Genomic DNA, 12,337 nt, shown 5'->3' on the forward strand with positions numbered 1-12,337 from the left:
AGGAAGGAGAAGAAGAAGAAACCCGAGGGTGGATAACCTGGGGTCTTCCTCCCTCCTCTTTCCTGCTGTGATCGGATTGCATCTGTTAAGCTGATTTCTATTTAATTAGTTTCTGTGGCTGCCCATCTCAACCCAGGGACTGGACAGTTTATAATTCCAAAACAATAAAACGTTTAAAATGAAAATGGCATACATATAGATAAATAGAGAAAGAGAATTACCCACTTTAACAATAAAGCCAGGAGGCCGGGTCCTTAACACATTAAGAGCCCCCAGAGTTAGGCACATGGCCAAATTTTTACATTTTATGGAAGGCCAACAGGGTTTGGTTCTCCAAAATAGCTTCACATATAGAATACATCTCAGTGTTTACTTTGGGTTGTAACAAAGAGACCTGTTTCACCAGGGAAATAGGAAGAAGGAACATTTGGGCCTTGAGTGTTTATAAAAATAGTAAATAAATAATAATAGTAAAAAATATAAATTAAATAGCTCCTTTGCTGTTCTAAATATTCAACAGAAAAGCTGATACCTTGAGAACTGTAAAAAAGGTGCTCCCTTTCATTTTGCAGGAAATATTTTTAAAACTTGATCAGGTGAATTTCTCATTCCGGTCTGTAGTAATGATGTAACCAACTTCACCTCTGAAAAATAGGCTGAAGCCAGCTTTCTCCAACACTGGTGCTCTTCGGAAGTGCACCTGTCATGATTCCCACTTAACAGTGATCTTGGCGCTTGATTTAAGGGGTTCGTAATTTGATGTATAGTAACTAAAGTTGGGCAAAGCTGGCCAAAGTGAATGAGCCTCCCAGATAATGTTTTATTGTGCAGCCATCCATCTCCATTTTTGGCACTGTGTTTGGGGTTTTTGTTTATAAACCACCTGTATTTTCTGTTTTTTTCTTTCTGAAAAAGAGAAATGGAATATTTTACTTACAACCAGTTGCGTAGCAACTATTCAAATTTACGAAGAAGCTCCCTGTGGATACTTACGACTTGTTTCTAAAGTTCTAAAAGCCGCCCTCACAATCACATGACCACATTTATGGCATTTACTTCTGGTTTTTGGCAAAACTAGCCCATAGCAAACCATCACAAAAGTCATAAAATCGGGCTGGTCAAATGGATTACCTGATTTATGACCATCACAATTTACGACCATGATGGATAGACTCCTTTTAGTCATAAATTTATTTGTTTATTTACTTTCTTTGGTATGCTGAGAGCTTTTAATCCGGAACCACTGTAGTAAAGCCTTCTACATCTACATGTGACTTTCATGTGCCAATCAATTTATAGACAATGTGCAGTTGATTTTGGTGGATTAACTTAAATAGCCTGTATGTATACATTAATTGAAAGAAGCTGTGCTTTACAGGGTAGCATGGAGGGCACTTGCCTATAAAGTAACTAAGAGTCGGACACCACGAAATAGTAAAAAATAACTACATTAATCATTTATATTTATTAAGCAAGTAACTTGTATGTATAAAATGCCACTTTTGTATTCTGAACACTTCCTGTGTTTTTTCTCTTCATAGGCAGTATCTCTGCCGTGTTACACAACATAACAAATAAAATATAATGTCAACTGTAACACCTAAATTAGAAGTCCCTGTTCGGTGAGTTATTTTAGTTGGAATATAAATGTAACCATAGTTCCATGGTAGCACCCAATGCTCTGAATGCAAAGAACTTCAGATTCAATTGCTAGTGCCTCAAGTTAATACTAGATATATAATAACAGACCTACACGAACATGAAAATACAGTTTAAGTTCAAGTTATATTTTTGTGAAAGTATAAATTAATTTAATGTATGGTTTGTGAGATTGGAGTAAACAGAAAAATCAATACTGTTACTGATTAGATATGTGAAGAGGGTGCATTCATAAAACACTTTTTCAAGATATGCCTTTGGCTGTTCCTTTCCACCCTTGACTAATTTTGATTCCTGCAGTTTTTGAAGAAAGAGGAAAGTAGGTGTTTAGAATGTAACTATAGTGTGTAAACTATGTTAGACAGAATGCCTTTTCATTCAGCATTAAAGCAGCATCTTACAATTTAGCATCTTCCAGATGTAATAAGGGTAAAATAATTCTTGAGTCTGGCAAATGCCTTCCTTCCAAGGGTTCTTTTTTCCTGCTGGGAGTGCTCCAGAGCAAGGACACAGACAGAGGCAGCTACTTGGAGGCAGGTTCCTTTAATTTTCAGGAAGGCAAGAGATAGCAAGAAGTCTGCGTTCCTGGGGCTAGCCAGCTTTGTGTAATAAACTCCTGATTTTTATACCTTTTCTCCTTTTGTGTGTGAGTGCTTGTGTTTGTATTTCTTAATGTTTTAAATCCTGTCAGGGGGTTGTCTTCATTTCCGTCAGAGGGTAAACTCTGCGGGGTGGTTTGATTGGATTATCAGTTTCATCCTAATGTTTTCTTATATTTGTTTGGTGGCAATCTCCTGTCTGCTATGGAATCTATTTCGTATCTTTTGTCTATTTGTTTTGCTGATTTGGCATGACCTTTTGTTTGTAAGGGATTTCTTTTTCTTGTTTCCCTAGTTTTCTTAATTACTTGGCTTTTGTCTAGGGGGCTTCTTTCAATACCTTTTATCAAATCTCTTTTCCTATGCAAGTTTGTTTTATGGCTGGCCTGATGTTCCCTTTGGGCTTTTCCTGCTTGGGTATCACCACTGTTCTCATGAAGTTCCCTTTCCACAAGTCAAACTCAGTTCCTGGTGATTACATGGACACATCCACATGGAACACCAATATGAAAGTTGTTTGCCTCTGCCTTCTGGGATATTTTCTACTTCCCAATTTAGTCTAAAACCCTTAAATGTGACATCTGGAGGGCAGTGATTAGAATGGGGAAGATGATGTTGTATGTTGCCTTTGAAGAAGAAATATTAACTATATCAGCTTGATTGATTACAGGTAATCCCCGGATTGCGAGCATTCCCTTAGCAAACATTCAAAGTTATGTTAGCGTTTACAAACAAGTTCCGAAATTATGAATGTTGCAGCACCACGGCAGTTGCTCGCTGTTACGAACAACCGCAGAAGCTCGGCAACATTCACCACCTGTTCCCCCCACCCCTGCTGAGTCTTCACAGACACTTCACTTGTGGAGACTCACTTACCTGGCAAAGATCTCTTCTTTATCATGGTTTCTTTGCCTGTATTTGCAGAGAACAGGGGCCTAACATAGTGTGAGATCAGTAGCATGAGATCTTGTATGATTTCATTCCTATAGGCTTCAGCAGCCCTTTGCAAAAAGCCTTTGTTGGCACCAGCGGGAGGAGCGGGCATGTCCCTCCGAAGCCCTGTTCCTACTGGCAAATGCAGACAGAAAGCAGCCCTGTAAGGCTGCATGCTGCTTTCTCTCTGCTGGAGGCCTCAAGCTGATCTCTGGTGAGAAAGCAGCCATGGAAGGCCGCACTCAGCCTTACGGGCCTGCTTTCTTGTCACGGAAGCCTTGCCAAGCCCTTTGCTGATGAGAAAGGAGGGAGCAGGCAAAGAAACAGGCTGGGGTGGAAACACCTTAATAAGGTAAGTCATGCAGCACGGCAGGATGGGGGGGAAACAATTATGGGGACCCCAGGGGAGGGAGAATGAGATATCTGTGGGTCAGAGGAGGCCTTGGGTAGTCTGAAATAGGTAACTTGTTTCCTCATTATGCCCCCATGGCCTTCTCCACCCCAAGATACCTCATGTGCACAATGAGCCACGCATTCGCCCATACATTAAATTAGTGAATGCGTGGCCAAAAGTAGGGAGTGATCTCTCACAAATTCTCAAGTTACAGATGGAATGAGCAGGATTCCATTCGTAAATAGAGGACTACCTGTAATTCTGTGGCAGAAATCAAGTGGCTAAGGAGATTACTGAAGAGGACGCAGCCACACACATTAACTTCCTGAACAAATTTAAACAGTCATTTGTCTTTGGTATAAATGGATATGATTATGTTACCATTGAAGAAGAAAGTTATAATTGCAGCTTGACTAATTAATTCTATGGCAGAACTGGGCTAACCAGGGAGTCTGAAGTTTCTCTTGATGATGGTGTTGAGGAGGAAGTTTTTGATTCAGACTCATGGATGAGGTAAGCTGATAAATTTAAATAAAACACAACATTATAGTATTATAAATACCATAATATTTCTTTATTATTGAGTTGAGTTAGTTGAGAAAAGTAAATTAGGATTTTTTTAAATGCTTATATTTAGTAAGCATTTGAACTACTGCAATGCACTCTATATGGGACTATCCTTTGCTTCCAGGTGCAATTCAAGATATTAGTAATTCCATTTAAAATCCTGCAAGGCATGGGTCCATGCTTGAGAAACTGCCTTGTCCAGGGGTGGGATTCTACAAGTTCTATCCGGTTCTATAGAACCCCTTGTTAACTTTCTAAGCAGTTTGAGAACCAGTAGTTAGAAGCAATCTCCTTTTGTTTTTTTCTACCCTTATTACATTCTTGGCAGACAGCCTAGATTTACTGTCTCCAGAGCTTTGGGGCTGGGCTTTCTTAAAGGGGAAGGGTAGTTTTAAGATGTTTACACTGCTGTTGGGAGGAAATACTTCCCTGGACAATGAGCACTTTGAAGAAATAATTGAATAATGAAACAAAGCTTTTAGTGACAGGGAACCAAGATGAGTGAGCAAGGCTTCTTGGCTAGCTAGAAAGATTGACATTCAAACATGTGTTTCCATATTCTTTCTGAGTTTTGGTCTAAAACTGGTTTTTGGTGAGGGTTAATTCTGTGCTTGGTGAAGTTTAATCCTGTGTTTATTGATGGGATAATTTTCCCTATTCAGCTTCAACAAACAACAGCTACTGTTGTGATTTAATTATTTGTATTGTGTTTGAATTTTTTCCTGCCTCATGGTTTCTTTTTCTGTCTGGGGAGTGGGTTCTTCCTTACTGCTTTAGTATTATCTGGCACTCTGCTTTTGGGGTATACTTCCAAGAGGCAGGATGCAAGCTTGGCACTGATTTTTTTTATTGCCTTTCTGGGGGGCATGTGACCTTTCCCTAAATCTGGATGATTTCCTTAGGATATCTGGTGAGGTAAGTGAAACCAGCTTTAAGTGGTGCAAAAGGATCTAAGGATTGCTTTTCCTGGGTGTGCTTTTTCTGGAGAGCTTAAATGATTTCTCTGCTAAAGGGTTTCACTTTATGAGCAAGAGTTGGCTGCTTGATAGTTATCACTGCATTTTAACTATTTTCATTCCTCAAAGTGCTCTGGCACCCTGCCTGATTTGTAACTCTGGTTTGCAGGTATTTTTAATCTAATGATTGGTATTTAGGGCAGCTTTTTGCAAGCAAAGAAGCTTTTTGTATTTTTGTACAGGTAATCCTTGACTTATAATAGTTCATTTAGTGACCATTCAAAGTTACAATGGCACTGAAAAAAGTGACTTATGACCATTTTTCACACGATTGTTGCAGTATCCCCATTGTCATGAGAGGCCAGGCGAGGAGAAGCAACCCCTTGACATGAGTGAAGTCAAGTTGGCCATGCCTACCCAATCACATGACCACCAACCACGCCCACAGAACTGGTTGTTAAAAAAAACTGAATCCCACCCCTGGCCTTGTCCCTTTGGGACTGGTCCACCCCACCCATGCTGGAAGAAAGAACATTCTGTGGGCCCCACAGTCAAGCAATTTTGGCTGGTGTGATCCAGGAGGCCTTCTCTACCATGGCTCCTGCCCTCTGGAACATCTTGACCTCTGACATGAGATGAGCTTCCACCCTTCTGACCTTCTATAAGGGCCTGAAGACCTGGTGCTGTCAGATGGTTTGGAGTCCTAATGGCGGAGCATCACACTGGAACTGGTTGATGAATCAAGAGTGCTCCCATCTGCACATCCTGCTCCCTCCCTTTACATCTTTTAACTATAATTTTACCTTTGTAATTTCCATTTTTATTTTTTAGAAATATTTATCTGTTATTAATTTTAATGCTATAAGCTACCCATAGTCACTTTAAAATGAGATAAATAAATCTAATCAATCAATCAACCCCAATAGCGGACCCCACAAAACTTACAAATTATGTATGCGTTTATTTATGAAATGTATAGGCCACCCTATATTATATATAGTAAATTCCTCGTCAATATGTACCAAAATGGCAATAAAGTCATATAAGGTTTTAAAAATATGTATAAAGGGAAAATATGGCTGGTGAAAGTAAGATCCAGTACAGATCAGAAGAGATTAAACATTTCATCAGGCATGGAATGTTGGTTTCATTGATTGAGGAAGAATTGTGTTTGGAAATATACCATATTTGTTCCTGGTCCTTTTTCAGTTTATCATTTCATTTAATTTTAAAGTGCATTTAGTTTTTAATATGTTCCATTTTGTTAGTTCCTGTCAAATGGTTCTTCTAGAAAATAAAAAGCACTTCCCAAATTGGCAATGGGGCTCTAGTAAATAACTATACAGAGTAAAATAACACTGAGAAATTAATTACACAATTAACAAACATTAGAACCATAGGAAAAAATTTTCTTAAGGACATAATCTGAATATAACAAATTCAGACTCTAGTTTTAGGTTGCTTTTTAATAGAAGGGTATGCAAGAGACAATAATGTATTTTTACATAAGAAAAGGCAGCTTTTCTGTTTTGTAGACATAGTTGATCTATGCAGCTGAATCCAGGGTATATATGCAGATACAGATACAGATAATCAGAGTTGGGAGGGACCTTGTAGGTTATCTAGCCCAACCCCCTGCCCAAGCGGGGGACCCTACACCATTTCTAACAAATGGCGGTCCAATCTCTTCTTGAAAGTCTCCAGTGATGGCGCTCCCACAACTTCCGAGGGCAACTTCTGTTCCATTGGTTGATTGTTCTCACTGTCAGAAAGTTTCTCCTTATTTCCAGGTTAAATCTCTCCTTGTTCAGTTTCCATCCATTATTCCTTGTCTGGCCTTCGGGTGCTTTAGAAAATAGCTTGACCCCTTCCTCTCTGTGGCAGCCCCTCAGATATTGGAAGACCGCTATCATATCTCCCCTGGTCCTTCTCTTAACTAAACTATCCAAGCCCAGTTCCTGCAACCGTTCCTTGTATGTTTTAGCCTCCAGTCCCCTAATCATCCTGGTTGCTCTTCTCTGTACTTTTTCTAGAGTCTCAACATCTTTTTTGTAATGTGGTGAACAAAACCGGATGCAGTACTCTAGGTGTGGTCTTACTAAGGCTTTATAGAGTGGTATTAGTACTTCCCTTGATCTTGACTGTATCCCTCTGTTGCACTCAATTGATTTCTTATTTTATTTATTAGATATTTTTTGTCCCACCTTTATTACTTTATAAACAACTCAAGGTGATGAACATACATAATACTCCTTCCCACTATTTCCCCCATAACAGTAATCCAGGTGAGGTGGGCTAAGAGTGACTGGGGCAAAATCACCCAGCTAGTTTTCATGGCTAAGGCAGGACTAGAATTTTTGTTCTCAAAGCATCAGGTTTCTAGCCTGATGTTTTGACTACTAGACTAAACTGGCTTTCTTTCTTGATAGAATCCTGTTTACTCATTTTTGATAGATTCTATTAATGAATAAAATGTATAAATGTCAGTTTGTTATCTTTTAAAGCTTAGATTCAAAAATCCTTGAGACAAATAGAAACAATTGCTATTTTGAGGAATTATAAGGAAAACAAAGAGGATTGCTAGCAAGATTTAACTAGTACTTAGCAGGCCTAAAAATATGAGTGTTACTGGGGGTATAATTAGTGGTGGGACTCAATTTTTTTTACTAGCAGTTCTGTGGGCGTGGCTTTGTGGACTTGTGTGGCTTTGTGAGCCTGGCTTTGTGGGCGTGGCAGGGGAAGGATACTGTAAAATCTCCATTGCCTTCCTACTCCTGGGGGAAAGTTACTGCAAAATCCCATTCCCTCGCCACTCCACTAACCTGCTTTCCAGCTCTGTTCTCCTGTGCAGGACAACTAAAGAAGACCCAGCCAATCAGCTGGGACTTGGGAGGCAGAGAATAGATGGGAGCAGGGCCAGTCAGTCAGTTTTCCAGTTCTCTGAACTACTCAAAATTTCTGCTACGGGTTCTCCAGAACTGGTCAGAACCTGCTGTATACCACTTCTGGTTATAATTCTAGACTGTCTTATAAATACAATAAAAGTTTTTGTATTATTGATACTACTACAGTATATAAACTTGATTAGGGAGTACAAATATAATTCTAATTTGTAAGACTTGATTTGTTTCTTGAAATCTTAGTCAAAATCTTTAACAATTTTTTTACTCCCTTTCTCTACCAACTATTCAGCAAGGTGAAAAAAAAGATATCTCCATATGTTATGTCTTTTGGATTCAGGTAAATATTTTGTTTACATGAAATGTAATTAAGTACAAGAAAATAATTGTACAGTGATTTTTTTCCCTTTCAATTACCACAGATTTACTGTATCAGAATGTATTCCTCAGTTTATACATTTTTATAAACCATGGTTTCTTCAGTAAGTCAGTTTGCTGGATTCATTCAACTATTACATAATTTATAATTTACAATCCATAGTCTAACTACACATGACAGATATGAGCCAGTGGTTAAGAGTGCAGTACTGCAGGCTACTTCTGCTGACTGCCAGCTGACTGCAATTTGGCAATTTGAATCTCACTAGGCTTAAGGTTGACTCAGCTTTCCATCCTTCCGAGGTGGGTAAAATGAGGAGCCAGATTGTTGGAAGCAATAGGCTGACTCTGTAAACCGCTTTGAGAGGCTGTAGAGCACTATAAAGCGGTATAACTGTCTAAGTGCTATTGCAGTGTAGCGCAATGTAAGAAGTCTACAATGCACATGCTTCCAGCTTGGGAACACTGTCTGCATTTGCATTAATAACATAACTGACTGGTTTTTTTCATGTCTTTTCCATTTTTAGTATACACGCAGGCAGGTTGTACATTACACTTGTGGCTCTCCGACACCTTGTCATTCCACCACTGACTTGATAGGGTTTGATAAGACCATTTTCTTTCCAAAATAAGCATCCCCAGAATTTATTTCTCTACAGCTCTCATTATCAAAAACTATAGTTAGTAATAACTAGAGATTACAGAAGACGTGATCCAAAACCAGTTTGATGTTAACATCTTATGTAATAGAAAAACAAAAAGTATAGAATTATAACTTGCATTCTTTTTGTTTTGAAATTTGCCTACATTTCTCATTTCCCTTGCACTTGCAGATTTTTTGGTGTGGTGCTTATTTTTTTGGATGTTTCACTTGTGATTCTTTCTCTGTTGATTGATGAAGACCATGATTCTGTTGAACACATGATTACAAACCTCTGTTTGAGCATAGCACTATTTTTCTTCGTAGATGTGCTCCTGCAAGTATTTATTGAAGGGTAAGAGCATCTGTGCATATAGACATTTGCTGATTCTTACAGGCACTTTTATGGAATGAAATGTGGGAATTTAGAACTAGCCCTAGAGATTTAAAGGAAATTATATATTCTTATAGTAGAATTGTACAGGGAATAATATGTTTTAAACATTTTCTTTTTAAAGGTTTAAAGTTTTGGGGGAAATCTGTAAAAAATAGTTTGGAATACTCCTGTACATATTTCTAGAGCAGTAATAGCTAACCTTTTCCATGTTGTGTGCCAAAAATGCGCTCGCTCGTGTGCCTGCACCCATGATGCAATGCAGGTGCGACTCCCCCCACCCCTGCGTATGCACGTGCGATACTCCCTGTGCTGCACGCCTCTGCACATGCGCACACAATCCCCCCACCACATGCCTCTGCGCATGCATGTCTCTTCCACACGTGCATCTCCCCCCACGCATGCGCTGCAGGTACCTGACAATCAGCTGGCTGGCGGGGGTGTGCCCACATGCGCAGTGGGGCTCTTCCAGGCAACCTCTCGCATGCCGGCAGAAGTTTTCTCAATCACCTTTCCCTCTGCCAGAATTTTTTCTCTTTTCCAATTCTGAGCAAATACAATTCTAGCTGCAGTTAATACGTGAATAATCCAATATACTTTTTCTTTGCTATAATGTTCACATACCATCCCTAATAGAAATATTTCAGGTTTCAAATCTATATGTTGCTTTATCATTTTTTCCAACCATGTGTGTACTTTTGTCCAATATCTTCTAGCTTCTATGCACGTCCACCACACGTTAATATGATCTAGGTGTCTGATGACACTTCCAGCATTTAGCTGATTTGTCTTTAAACATCTTTGCCAATTTTGCTAGTGCAAAGTGCCATCTATAAAATACCTTGTACAAGTTTGCTTTGTATGCTGTCAATATTGTTAATTTATAATTTCTTTCCCATAACTTCTGCCATCTATCTAATTCTATAGTGTCCCCAAAATTTTTCGCCCATGCTATCATTTACTTGTTGTTCTTCTAGTTTGATACCTAATAAATAACAATACAATTTTAATCAATTTATCTTCTGTTCCTGTTAATGTTTTGTCCAATTCTGTCAACTCCTTATAAATACCATCTGCTTTAACATCTTTTTCATATCTTTATTGTATTTGCATATATGAATGCCAATGCGTATTAACCCTTTATTCATTCAATTATTGTTTGGTTTTGAGTTCATCCTTTTCATTCAATATATCCTTATATCTAATAATGGTTCCCATTTTATAAACATTTGGATGTATGAGTACTTCCATTGTTGATAACTGTACTGGAATTTTCAAATAACGTTGTTCTCTAGTTTTTTCCCACATTAACAATAAAGCATTCCTAACATAGTGTCTTTGAAAATATCCATGTATCTTACTTCTCCCATACCATAAAAAAGCAAGCCAGCCCAATTGCAAATCATGTCCCTCCAATGTCAACAACCTTGAATTTCTTAAATTAATCCATTCTTTCAACCATATTAATGCTGCTGCCTGATAGTACATTTCCCTTTGATTCTTGCATCCTGCAACATTTTAAGGTTAATTCTTGCTTTCTTCCCTTGCGATATATATTTCAATACTATTCTATTAATATCATCAAAATATTTCTTCTCCAGTTTTATCGGAATTGTTTGGAAGAAATATAATAATTTCAGTAATATATTCATCTTAATTGTTGCAATTCCTCCTGTTAATGATAACTGCATGTTACCCCATTTTTCCAAATTTTTCTTAATTTGTTGTTTCAATTTATAGTAATTATCCTCCTTAATCGTTCCACATCTAGCCGTCAATTGAATCCCCAAGTATTTCTCTTTCTTTGTAATCTGGATGTCTAGTCTGTCCTCTTTTCTGTTTCTCTGTCATATTTTTACCAGGATCTTAGTTTTCCCTTTATTTATTTTCAATCCTGCCACTTTCCCATATTTTTCTATCTTGTTTATCAACTTAGGTCCTGTTTCTAGCGGTTCCTGCCGCTGCTGGGGGCGAAAGGGTGGCAGCAGTTCTCGCTCCTGTCTCTCATCCTGTGCCTGCTGCTGCTGCTCTTTTGGAGAGGCAGGGCTGTGTGTGCGAATCACCCCTGCCCTCTAGCCCCCAATGGTGGCAGGACCAGGGGGAAGGGCAGGAGTGACTGGCCGGTTACTGCAGCTGCTTCCAAGTCAGCGAGCCATTTGGGCAGCTCGCCTCCCCGCTGACAGCTCCTCCGCCAGTATCCTGCCTGGAAGCAGCAGCACAACAGCCGCTGCCACCGCCTGGGACAAGGGGGCAGCGGAGGCATGGATGGGCAGGCCAGTGCTTCCTTCCCTCCTCCCCCTCCCAGCAGGCTTCTTGCACAGCCTCAGCCCTCCAGCCCTCGGCACTGATGTGCATCTGTGTTCTGGAGAGCATGGCTGGCTCGGGCACACAGGACAGGGCCCCATGCCCGAGTTGATCAGTGTGCTGGAACCCAGAACAGGAAGGGGAGCAGTGCTGTCAGCCAGGATGGCTGGGGCCGTACAAGAAGGGAGGGGAGCCCCGGCCCTCCTGTCCTTGTCCCTGCTACCCCTTCACCCCCGGTGGCAGCGGCTGTTGCATTGCCACTTCCAGGCAGGATGCTGGAGGAGGAGCTGCCAGCGGGGAGGCAAGCTACCCACATAGAGATGCCACCGAGCTGTGGCTGCTGCTGCTCTTCTGGGGAGGTGCAGGAGTTGAGCCAGTGTGGGAGGAAGGCTGGGGACAGAAGCGGTCAAGCCTCCTTGGCAAAAGTGGTGGTGGGCTGCGCAGGGGGCAGCTGGCACTTCTGGGGTGCCCAAACCGGCCAGGTGCTCTGGAACATGGATGTGCCATGGGCTGGAGCCACATAAGAACCCCACTCAGGCAGAGAGGGATGGAAGTCCTGGCCCACCCATCCTGGCCCACATCTCTGTCCCTCTCGGGGTCTTTTGGCAGGCAC

At 40.3% G+C, this 12,337-nt stretch overlaps 1 protein-coding gene across 1 annotated transcript in view; it reads left to right on the forward strand.

The window, feature by feature from the left end:
* The first annotated feature begins 1,584 nt into the window (after positions 1-1,584).
* LOC113442666 (phosphatidylinositol 3,4,5-trisphosphate 3-phosphatase TPTE2-like) overlaps positions 1,585-12,337 on the forward strand; it is a 39,756-nt gene continuing 29,003 nt past the window's right edge. Inside the window, exons 1-4 of the mRNA XM_087918329.1 lie at positions 1,585-1,622; positions 4,018-4,098; positions 8,301-8,348; positions 9,220-9,381. Of these exons, the coding sequence (XP_087774455.1) occupies positions 1,585-1,622; positions 4,018-4,098; positions 8,301-8,348; positions 9,220-9,381 (329 nt within the window). The remainder of the gene's footprint in view (positions 1,623-4,017; positions 4,099-8,300; positions 8,349-9,219; positions 9,382-12,337) is intronic.

The sequence above is a fragment of the Pseudonaja textilis genome, chromosome 1 (assembly GCF_049901715.1).
Source record: "Pseudonaja textilis isolate UNSWEBS1 chromosome 1, rPseTex1.2, whole genome shotgun sequence".
In the NCBI taxonomy this organism is placed as follows: domain Eukaryota; kingdom Metazoa; phylum Chordata; class Lepidosauria; order Squamata; family Elapidae; genus Pseudonaja; species Pseudonaja textilis.